Source organism: Trichosurus vulpecula, chromosome 2 (assembly GCF_011100635.1).
Source record: "Trichosurus vulpecula isolate mTriVul1 chromosome 2, mTriVul1.pri, whole genome shotgun sequence".
In the NCBI taxonomy this organism is placed as follows: domain Eukaryota; kingdom Metazoa; phylum Chordata; class Mammalia; order Diprotodontia; family Phalangeridae; genus Trichosurus; species Trichosurus vulpecula.
The window spans coordinates 198,270,212-198,282,596 of NC_050574.1; the positions used below are offsets into that span (position 1 = coordinate 198,270,212).

The window sequence follows — 12,385 nt, forward strand, 5'->3', positions numbered from 1 at the left end:
GGGGGAGGGTAGAAATGGGGAGAAAATTTGTAATTCAAACTCTTGTTTAAATCAATGATGAAAACTAAATATATTAAATTAAAAAAAGATTAAAAAAAAGAAATAAAAACAAAAAAAAACAAAAAAGATATATGTTAAAGTCAAAATAGACGTAATCAAAAGAGAAAACTAGGGAAACCACACTACATGTCAGCCATACTACTGAATACTGTTTTAGACTATTTAAAATAACTAGACAGTACAAAATACCTGAGAGTACACCTACCAAAACAGACACAGGAACTATGCAAACACAAACATAAAGCACTTTTGTACAAATAAAATAAGATTTAAACAATTGAAGTAGTATTTACTGTTCATGTATAAAAAAGGATCTGACAATTTTACCTAACCAATCTATTTACGTAATACCATCCCAATTACTAAAAAATTATCTTACTGAGTTGGAAATAATAACAAAGTTTATTTGGAAGAACAAAGGGTCACAAACTTCAAAGAGATCAGGGGAAGAAAGATGTAACAGAAACAGATTCAGTAGTATCAGACCTTAAACCATATTATAAGGTGAGAGCATTGTTGAAATCTCTCAGATAAAATGTGACTGGGATAGAATATTGCTGTCGTGCAGGAAATGATGAGCTGGTTGAATTAGAAAAGCATGGAAAAATTTGGACTTATGAAGGAGGATGCTGTCCACCTTCAGAGAAACAGATGGCGGGTGGAGGTAAGCATGGCATAGAATAACATATATGTGTATGAGTGTAAATGTGTATATGTGTGTGTGTGTGTGTATGTACAGTGTAGGTGTATATGATTATAAATATCTATGTGTGTATATATGTGTATGTATATGTGCATACATGTATGTATATGAATGTATGCCCATGTATGTGTGTGTGTATATTTATCTATATATAAAAAGAGAGAAATATAGATATATATCTCCATACTTAATTGTAGCCTTCTTTGGGGGGTGGGAAGGGAAAAAATAAAGTAAGAAGTGCACAGCAGAGAACAAAAGAAAATCTACAAGGAAGGAAAGAAAAGATGGGACAGCTCTGAATACAATAAGTAGTATTTACTATACAGGCTTTCTTGAAATGGAAATTTATTGTTCTATATTGAATCCTCTCCTATGTTGTGCTATGTACAAGGCAATGTTATTTTTTTCTTTTCTTATTTTGTATTTAAGTTCAAAATTTTTAAAATTGTATTTTTTTTTTTATAAAAAGAGCATATTAGGTACCAGGTACTATGCTATGAGTCAAGGATTGGAACACAAAATGATCCCTGACCTCATGAAGCTTACATTATATGCCTTTCCAAATCTCATCTTTGAGACCTTCACCATCCATCTTCTCTGCTACTACTCATATGATACTGAATAGCACTAGAGTCAATCACAGAATCAGCAGCACAAATCTCTGTCACCTAATCTCAACTAGGTCCTCATTGCTTCACAACAATCCTTTTAGTCTTCCCTAATATCATCATGCTCTTCACAGTGGCTTTTCCAAATCTTTTCTTTCCTCAAGCCTTCTATACTGTCCCTCCACACTTCTATCATTCTCGGTTGAGGATGTTGCCTCACATTTTCTGAAAGACCATCCATTACGAGTTTCTTTTCTCCCCTACTCTGTGCCTCAAAATCTTTATTCATCAGCCCTCTCCCCACTTTTTCCTGCTTTGTTCCAGCTGCACTTAAGGCAGTCCTTCTCATCAAGGTCAATTTCTCTAACTGTACCCATGATCCCATTCCCTCCTAGAAGCTTGCCCCTTTGATTACTCTTTCCCTCCTTTTCTAATCATCAGTCTCCATCTGCTGGCTCCTCCTGTGTTATCTACAAACACACTCCATTAACTCTCATGCTTAAAAGAGCTTACCTTGACCCCACTATCTCCTCAAGCTACCTTCAAGTGATTTTATTCTATCTCTCCTTCCTTTCATAGTCAAGCTCCCATAAAAACAAACAAGAATAAGTTATCTATATTCATAGCCACAGCTTTCTTCCTTCCACTTACTTTTCATTGGGTTTCAATCTGGCTTCCACTCAGCTGAAATTACTCTGTACCTGATGGCTTTCTGTCCTCATCCTTCTTGACAACTTAGGACACTACTGACTTCTCCTGGATATACTTTCTTTCCTCTCTGGCTTTGATCAAACCATCCTTTTAGTTCTCTTCCTACCTCTCTTTTTTAGGATCCTCTACTGGATCATCATTTTGTCCACACATTAACTGTGGGTGTTCCCCAAAGCTGTTTTGAGGCTTCTGCTTTTCTCTTTTATGCCCTCTCTTAGTACTTTAAACTCCACGAATCCAATTATCATTTTGATGAAGATTAACTCCCATATGTATAATCTAGCCCTAGTCTCTTTCTTAAGCCCTACTCATGTATCAACAACTGCTTCCTCTATAGGATTTTCAAGTTCAACATGGTCAAACTTGAACTTATTTCCTCCCTATCAAAGAAAAACCTATTTGTCTTCCATCCAAACTTCTCTATTTCTGTTGAGGGCATCACCTTTCTTTTAATCACCCAGATTCAAAACCTTAGGGTCAGCCTCAATTCTTCCCTCTTTCTCACTTCCATATATTCAAAAGCTACTAAGTCTTCCCGATTCTACCTCCCCAATAACTTGCTTCTGTTCCCTTTTCTCTATTCACAGTCACCACCTTAGTTCAGACCCTCACTGGCTATCACTTAGACTACTGCCACAGCCCCCAATTGGTCTCTCCAATTCCAGTCTCTTTCCTCTCAAATTCATCCTCTATGCAGCTGCCAAAATAATCTTCCCAAAACATAAGCCTGACCATGTCACTCCTTCTCAATAAACTTCAGTAGCTTCCCACTGCCTCTAGAATATAATGTAAACTCTTCTGGTGTGGCATTTAAAACCTTTCACAATCTGACTCTAGCCTATCTTTTCTGACTTATCGCACATTACTCTCTTCCATATAGTCTACATTCATGTCAAACTGAACTATTTGATATTAAAAATAAAAACTTCACAAGTACAAGATGGGATAGGTGGGACAAGACAGGTTAGAGTAAAGAAAAAGATCTAGAGGTTTTAGTGGACTACTAGTTCAATGAGTCAATAGCGTGATATGGCAGCCAAAATGGCTAACTCAATTTCAGGTTGGATTATTAGAGGGTCAAACATGAAGGAAGTGATAGTTTTGCTGAACTTATTCCTTGGTCAGACCTGATCTGAAGCATTGTGTTAAGTTATGGGTATTACAGTTTAGGAAGGACACTGAGAGAATTAATTCTTGATCCTACATTTTATATTTGACTTTACTCTGCAAGTGATTTTATTCTATATTATGCATTCTATGTAATAAAGTATAAAGCCTCTTCTCTGTCTCTGAGTAAAGAAGCTCATGTCTGTAGAAGTTCAGTCTCATTTCTCTTTGAAGATAGATAACCAAAGATCTAAGCTTTCCCCACAATGACATATTACTTTCATAAAACATTATCTCATGCATTTCCTGCAAAATTTGTGTTATCCTTGAGAAGCTGAATTCACTGACCTTGTCCCGTCTTTAGTAATTAAAGTGGCCTTATCTAATCCCCAGGCACCAGTGTGTACCTGAGTCCCTATCAGTAACTTCAGGATGCAGCTGAGACCCATGAAATTCACAAAAGCATTCCTTAGAGGTAGAGAGAGACAGTTTACATCCCACATGGGGGATATGCCCACTTTCTTTGATGTAATCAATAATGATCCCTCAAGCCTGTGATGCTAACCAATGATACGATTTTTGTTCTTTGTTCTATGTTTATAAAAATGAGTTGCATCTTCAATTTGGGGTCTTTGGCTAATAAATGGAGTCAAGCCATTGACTTTTTATTATCAAATTTCATGTCCCCGTTAAAAAATAGTATCTTGCTCAGAGAAACTTGCCTCAGCTTACCTTTTTGATAAATTTCACATACAACAACATTGACAAGCTAGAACAGAAGGGTCAAACACATAACCCACAATACTCCTGAGTGTCCTGAATCAGATTAAAATGCAATTGGGAAATCTTTAACAAAATAAATATAAATAGAACACAGATAAGGTGAATATGTGGTTTTCTAAGTCAATATGAGGACTGCAAGGATCGTTATGTATGGTTTGACAACACTGAGTTAGAGCAGGACAAGAGGATGATAGTCAGGAAATAACAGATCATGCCATAGGGGGACTGAAGGAACTGGAAATGTTTGTCACATAAAAGAAAATTATTTCAGGGGGACATGATAGCTACCTTTAAGTATTTGAAAGGCTATCACAAAGAAGAGGGATTACATTTGTTTGCTTATTCCCAGAGTCTAGAAGAAAGAAAAATTAATGTGGTTCACAATCAGTGCTTAATAATATTCATTAACTGAAAGTTGCAGAGAGGTAGATTTAGACTTTGCATAGAGAAATACCTCCTAACAATTTGTAAAAGCTGAAGGTTCCAGATGATTCTTCTATAGATTACTAAGGTTTTACTTTATGCTACCCCTCAATTCTCTGTGGTTAACCAGAAACAGTCAACCAGCAAGATTAAAGTAAGTATCTACTACGAGCCAGGCAATATGCAAGGCAATGAGAATGCAAAGATAAAAAAATGGCCTCTTCCCTTATATTCTAACAAGGGAAACAATATGTATACATATAAGTACATTTAAAATATAAACAAAGTAAACAGAAGGTAATATTTTTAGGGAAGAGGAAAGAGTAGGGAGGAGGTACTAACTGGGAAGATTAGTGTCAAGTAGGAAATAGTGTTTAAGCTGAGATTCAAAGGAAGCTAGAGAGGAGTTTACCAACAAAACAGGCTTAGAAGAACATTAAATTGAAATGAAAAGAGAAGCCTTTAATATAATAAAACAATGTTTAGCTAGAACTTTGTATATCGATACATATTTATATATTAACTCTTTATTATCCTATTAGGAAAGCTTTATGCTTCTGACAGGCATCATTCAAAAGCAATGCTTCTTGGGCCCTCCCATGTGTTTCCAACTGATAGAGGAAAGGTAATTAAAAATTTTAAAAATAGCATTATCCCCAGTACCTGATAAAATATTCTGAGATACTTTCTCACTCCACTCAGGTAACACGCTCACATTTTCTTCAGGAACTGGTTGAAAGGGTACAACCTGACTCAGATTAATTTCTTCATTTGAAGTATCTACAGCCTAAAGATGAGAAAATATTTAAGGAAATGAAATAATTAACCATGTGAAAAACTTCAAGTTCTCTAATATTCAGAATAAGGCAAATTAAAAGCAATTCCTAAATACCACCTTATACCAACATTATGTTGTTAACAATAATTAGAAACATTAAAATCAATACCGTCAGGCTATGGAGAAACAGGAACACTATTATACTATTGGCAGAGATGCATACTGGTGCAATCTTTTTGATAAGCAACATAAGTTGGAAAACCAATGTCTTAATTATCTTACTATGTAAGTTATGTACTAAAATGTCATTGAATGAAAAAAATTCCATCTATGTAAAACTACTCATACATATTGCTCTATAGGTAATTTTAATTTTGTTTCATTTTTAATTTATGGAACAAAACAAGCATTTCCATAACATAGTATAATTCAAAAAATGATCGCACATGAAATTTCAACTCTATTATGTACAACTTGCTATTCTTTTTAAATATATAATAGTTATCAAGTAAATTTTTTTTCTACCCTCCCATCCCACCCTAGAGATGGCTACCATTAGACACAAATATGTATATATATGTAAAATCATACACACTTCTACTTATTAGTTTTTTCTCTGGATGCAGATAGCATCTTCCTTTATATATATATATGTCCTTTGTAGTTAACCTGGGTATTTATAATGGTCAAAATAACTCATTCGCTCACAGTTGCTCTTAAAATTGCTGTTACTGTATGCAACATTCTCTTGATTCTGCTCATTTCATTTCTTCATTATTTTGTGCAAGTCTATCCATGTTTTTCTAAGTCACCGAGCTCATTGCTTCTTATAGCACATTAGTATTGCATCACAATCATATGCCACAACTTGTTCAGCCATTCCCCAATTGAAGGGCAACCCCTCAATTTCCAGTTCTTTGTCATCACAAAGAGAGCTGCTATAAATATTTTAGAACATATAGGTTCTTTTCCTTTTTCCCTAATCATCTTTGGAAACAGACCTAGTAACAGTATTGCTGAGTTAAAGAGTATAGGCAGTTTAATGTAATAACAATAATAACCATACAAGCTTAATTTAATAATAATAAAACCTTATTCACCCGGTTCAAATGAATGTAGTACAATTGAACAGGTATCACATTTAAACTGCAACATGAAGAATAGATACAGAGTACTACAATCAATAAACATTAAGCACCTATCATGTACCATGCTAAGTGCTAAAAACACAAAGAAAGGCAAAAGAAAGCCCCGGCCCTCAAGAAGTTCACAATCTACTGGGAGAAAGTAAGACATAAAAAGGAGATGAAAAGAGTGGGGAGTAGCTGGGCGGGATATGATAAGATTAATGTTGGAAAGATGGGATTGTATTCTGGGATCATCCTCGGAGGTTTCAAAATCATACGCATTTTTCCAAAAATTACTCCAACCTACTCTCTTACTTGACTCAGTCCAATTCACTGTTATTCTTCACTGCTTGTCCATTGTATATGTGCTAGTGGATGACTCAATGAGCTATTATTCATCAGGTCATCATCTGGAAAATATTCTTCTTGATTTTTCCTACATGGATTCCTAGGCAACATTCTTTTAAGGAGACCCTATGATATGGATTGAACTAGAAGGCCAATAAGGTCTATTCCCGGTCTCAAATTCTGTAATTCTGTGTATGGAAGATGATTTTATTGACATGATTTTATCCACAGATGAATCTAGATCACGGGTTTTCTAACTTGTGGTCCACGAACTCTTAAAAAAATTTTTTTGATAATTATTTCAGCATAATTGATTTTTTCTGAAAGTCTATGTATTTTATATTTTATGCATTTAAAACTATTATTCTGAGATGGGAACCAAAGGCTTCATGAGACCTACAAAATGGTCCATGACCCAAAAAAGGTTAAAAACCTCTGACGTGGATAGTATTACCATGGATATGGAATCCCCATTCCACTGGGACTTTACCACTACCACAGAAGATGCCCTCTACAAACACCTCTGACAATCATATTTCTTCTTTTAAGTTATGTCTGACACTGATCATCAGGGAATCAGTGAAAAATTTTTCGGTGACTGCGACCACCAAGGAATATTTTATGATATTAACATATATATGGTAGATATTTTATTGAAAGAGAGCTAGTAAAGCTTTATTTTGTAGTATTGAACTAAATGTTTTTGTATTCAATAAACAGCAAGATTTTGTATATTCTGTACCTTTTAGACAATCATGTGACTATGAAGATATACTCTGCTATCATAAACTCTAAAAATCTCCTCGTTCTTTTTACCTTTTGATCAAGAACCTTGACATGTATACATACCTTTCTCCTAAAGACTTGAGAAAGATGAGAAAACATAGCTCATCAGGTGCTATCTTTTGAATTTCCTTTTTTGCGGGGGGGGGGGGGGGGGGAGGGTCGGGGTGGGGGTGGGGGTGGGTAATGGCATCTGTGATTTTTTTATTCTTTAGGAATCTTCCTAAGAAATATTAAAAATTAATCTGAGTACCTTCAAAAACTGTCACCTCTAGCTTAGACTTCTTTTGTAAATATTTTGTCATATTCAGTCATTCTCTGTAACTTCATCTTCTCAAGTGACATTTTTACTTCTTCATATACTCCATATAGTACTAAAGTGTTGAAAGCTGATTGATGATCGATGATGAGGATAGGTCACTGTAGAAAGGACAGCAAATCTGTCTGAGTAATTGTTCTTCCAGTTTCATCTATAAATTTTTTGGGAAGATCTTGTTTATTTGGACCTCCTACCATGCTTTCTAGGGAACTTGTTTTCTCTTGTTTTACAAAGCAATACTTTTCCTTATTTCCTGCCATCCTCGTATATTCAAATGGGTCTATGATCTCATCAATTCAGAAGTTCCCTCTAATGATGCAGACTGCAATCCATCCAATGCTTGACCATTCTGTTTGACTCATATCCATTTTCTCCCCAAAAGTCAACCACAAGGGGTCCACCTTCACCTTCTCGTGACATTGAGTTGGTACGAGTGGAGCACTCTGGGTGTCCAACGGACATCACTGCTATGTGACCAGGTCATCCTCTTTCTGTCAAACAAACCCTCAATGACATCCTTCACTTTTTTCTTTGGAGGGCTTCATTGGTTATATACTGCAGTTTACTTCTCACCTTGCTCATTTTTAGTTCTCTGGAGGTAACATTGTCTCGTATCTTGCTGCCATATAGCAACACCAGCAAAAAAAAAGACAATTCTTTGCTGTTATGGCAGCCTGGTGTCAGTAAAAGTGCTTTGCAGTTAATTTCTAGCTTGTTCTCTTCTTTTTCAACTCTGGACCTACCTCAGCATTCATCTGTATTGTCTGGCCCAAATACACACGATGCTGGACAAACTCTATAGGGTGTTCATTCATGTCTGTATTGAAATCTGAGCAACAGATATTCTTCATCGGTTTAGTCTTCATGTGTGGAGGGACTGGAAATTTTCTTTTGAAAGAGGACATAGCTCTTCTAGGAAGCTGTAATGGTGGCAGATCCTTTCCCCTTGCAATTTTACATGGATTTTATGTAACATTGGAAATAAAAATTTATGAAGAGATTCATGTGTATGTGTGTGTGAATAGGAAGTCAACATGGTATGATGGAAAATTATGAATCTGTAGTCAAGAGTCCTAATTTATTAAAAATAATTGTAATGACCATGTTTACATTTATATAGGGCTATCCTCACAACAATCCTTTGATGTAGGTACAGCAACTATTATTATATCCATTACAGACAAGGTGAGACTAAGATGTTAAGATGCTCAGGGTCATGTAGATAGTAAAGAAGAGAAGTAGGGGGGCAGCTAGGTGGCACAGTGAGTAGAGCACTGGCCCTGGAGTCAGGGGGACCTGAGTTCAAATCCAGCCTCAGACACTTGACACACTTACTAGCTGTGTGACCTTGGGCAAGTCACTTAACCTCAATTGCCTGCCTTCCCCCCTCCAAAAAAAAAAAAGGAGAGAAGTAGGATTTTAGTTCATATCTCCCCACTACAAATACAGTATTTTCTACTACACTCTTCTGATTCTGACAGTTACCACAAACAATGAAGTTCCTTTACCCTCATTTTCCTCATTGGTTAAAATAAAGACATCACTTGAACTACCTACTTCCCAAGGCTGTTACGAGGAAAACACTTAGTAAATCTTTCAAGTGCTATATATTGTGAATTATTTTTATATTTTACAACACATAAATGTACTATGAATTTAATCAAATACAAACAAATAGACAAGATGAACAAAAAAGGATTGTATATTAAATAGGACCTTCTTATATACAAGTTTTTTTAAAGTACATATTAAACAAAGGAATAACAAAACTGTCCTGCTTATATCCTTTTCTTAACTTTTCTTCTGTGAATTAAAACATTTAAAAATTTATATTCTTTTCTTTCTTAGGTTACTTCTTTTTAAACAGATATAAAAATTTCCCCCAATTTTATTTCATTTTACTAAATTCTGCTCTCCCCCCCATCCCTTCATTGAGAAGACAAGAAAAAAAAAATGCCCATTGCAAATACAAGCATGCAAACAAATTCCCATGTTAGCCATATCCAAAAAAGATGTTTCTATCTGCACTTTGAGTCTATTAGCTCTATCTGGAGGTAGGTAGCATGTTTCATTATGAGTCTTTTGGAATTATGATTGGTCATTGTGTTGATCAAAGTTGCTAATTTTTTCAGATTTGACTGTCTTTACAATATTGTTATTTTATAAATTATGCCCCTGGTTTTGCTTTTGCATCAGTTCATACATATCTTCTTAGGTTTTTCTGAAAGCATTCCCTTTATCATTTCTTACAACACAGTAGTTTTCTATCACATTCATATAACATTTTTCAGTCATGCTACAATTGACAGGCATTTCTTTAGTTTACAAATCTTTGCTATCACAAAGAGTTGCTATAAATATTTTTGTGCATATGGGTCCTTTTCTCCTTTCTTTGATTCTCTTTGGGCAACAGACCTATAGTGGGTCAAAGGGTATGCATTGTTTCATAGCTTTTTAGTCATAGTTCCAAGTTGTTTTCCAATGCAGACCAGTTTATAGCTCTATCTTAAGTGCCTTCTAACTCACCTTTCCAGCAAAAAGAAGCCTCACCTTGTAAAAGAGTCAAGGAAACACAAACCAACACACTGGCCGTGTGTCAAAATGAATGTCTCATTCTGGACCTCTAGACCATTACTTCTTTAGCAAGAGGCAAAAGGCACATTTTATCATCAATCTTTTAAAGTCATCATTTGTTACTACAGTTGCCAGAGGTCTGAAGTCTTTCAGTCATTTTCCTTTAACTTATTGTGGTCATTACATAAATTCTTCTCCTGGTTCTGCTCATTTTACTCTTTATTGCTTCTTACCAGTATTTCCAAGTTTCTCTGAATTTATCATATTTTATCATTTCATCTAGCACAGTACTATTCTATTATACTCATATGCCATGATTTGGTCAGTCATTCTCAAATGATGTACACCCATTCTGTTTTAGTTCTTTGCTACAACAAAAAGGTGCTGCTATAAATATTTTTTATCCTTGTAGGTCCTTTGCTTCTGTCTTTGACTTCTTTGGAATATAAGCCTTGTAGTGATGTTACCAGGTTAAAAAAGAATCAGATGGACTTTTGGAGTCTAGTTCCAAATTGTTTTCCTGAATGGATGGATAGCTCTTTGTCCTCTCCCAGAATCCCTGTAACAATTATCATTTTCTTCATTTGTCACTTTTGCTAATGAGATGAGTATCACGAGAACCTAATAGTTGTTTTAATTTGCATGTTTGTTATTTTTAATGATTTGGAGTATTTTATCATATAGCTATTGTTTCTTAATTTAAAAACTGGCTATTTCTATCCTTTGGGGAATAGATCTTGTTCTTATATAGGGATAGGGACTGGACCTATGAATTCACTGGTATAGACAACTCTCACATGAGAAAACTCCCTCTACCAATGCAGTTTAGTGCCTTTATAGTCTTAGATAACTGTCTATAGCACTGAGAGGCTGAAGGAATTGCCCAGAATTGCTCGGTATGTATCAGAGGCAGGACTTGATCTAAGATTTTCTCAACTCCAAGGCCAGTTCTTTTTTTCATTATTTAAAAAAATTATTTCTTATTTAATATCTTTAGCTTTCAACACTGATTTTCACAAAATTTTGAGTTACAAATTTTCTCCCCATTTCTACCCTCCCCCTCAACTCCAAGATGGCACATATTCTGATTGCCCCTTTCCCCAGTCTACCCTCCCTTCTGTCCCCACACTCCCCTTCCTTATCCCTTTCCCCCTTACTTTCTTGTAGGGCAAGATAAATTTCTATATCCCATTGCTTGTATATCTTATTTCCCAGCTGCATGTAGAAAACAACTTTTTTTTGAGCATTTGTTTTAAGAACTTTGAGTTCCAAATTCTCTCCCTTCTTCCCTCCCCACCCACACTCCTCAAGAAGGAAAGCAATTTAACATAGGCCACACATGTATCATTATCAAAAACGCTTCAATAATAGTCATGTTGTGAAAGACTATGTTTCCCTCCATCCTATCCTGTCCCCCTTTACTCGATTTTCTCCCTTAACCCTGTCCCTTTTCAAAAGTGTTTGCTTTTCATTACCTCCTCCCCCAATCTACCCTCCCTTCCATCATCTCCCCTCTCTTATCCCCTTCCCCCTACCTTCCTGTGAAGATACCCAACTGAGTGTGTATGTTATTCCCTCCTTAAGTCAAATCCAATGAGAACAAGATTCACTCATTCCCCTTCACCTGCCCCCTCTTCCCTTCCAATAGTACTGCTTTTTCTTGCCACTTTTATGTGAGATAATTTACCCCATTCTATCTCTCCTTCTCCCAATATATTCCTCTCTCACCCTTTTATTTTTTTAGATATCATCCCTTCATATTCAACTCACCTGTGCCCTCTGTCCATATATATCTATATTCCCTTCAACTGCCCTAATACTCAGAAAGATCTCATGAGTTACAAACATCATTTTTCCGTGTAGGAATGCAAACAAAATGGTTCAACTTTAATAAGTCCCTTATGATTTCTCTTTCCTGTTTACCTTTTCATGCTTCTCTTGATTCTTGTATTTGAAAGTCAAATTTTCTATTCAGCTCTGGGTCTTTTCATCGAGAAAGCTTTAAAGTTCTCTATTTTATTGAAAGTCTATATTTTGCCTTGGAGTATTATACTCAGTTTT

General features: G+C 35.6%; 1 protein-coding gene across 5 annotated transcripts in view; it reads right to left on the reverse strand.

Moving 5' to 3' along the window:
* SPART (spartin) overlaps nt 1-12,385 on the reverse strand; it is a 53,032-nt gene that overhangs the window by 16,012 nt on the left and 24,635 nt on the right. For all 5 annotated transcript variants that reach the window (XM_036744296.1, XM_036744293.1, XM_036744295.1 and 2 more), the window contains one exon: nt 5,059-5,182. In XM_036744296.1, coding sequence (XP_036600191.1) covers nt 5,059-5,182 — 124 coding nt within the window. The remainder of the gene's footprint in view (nt 1-5,058; nt 5,183-12,385) is intronic.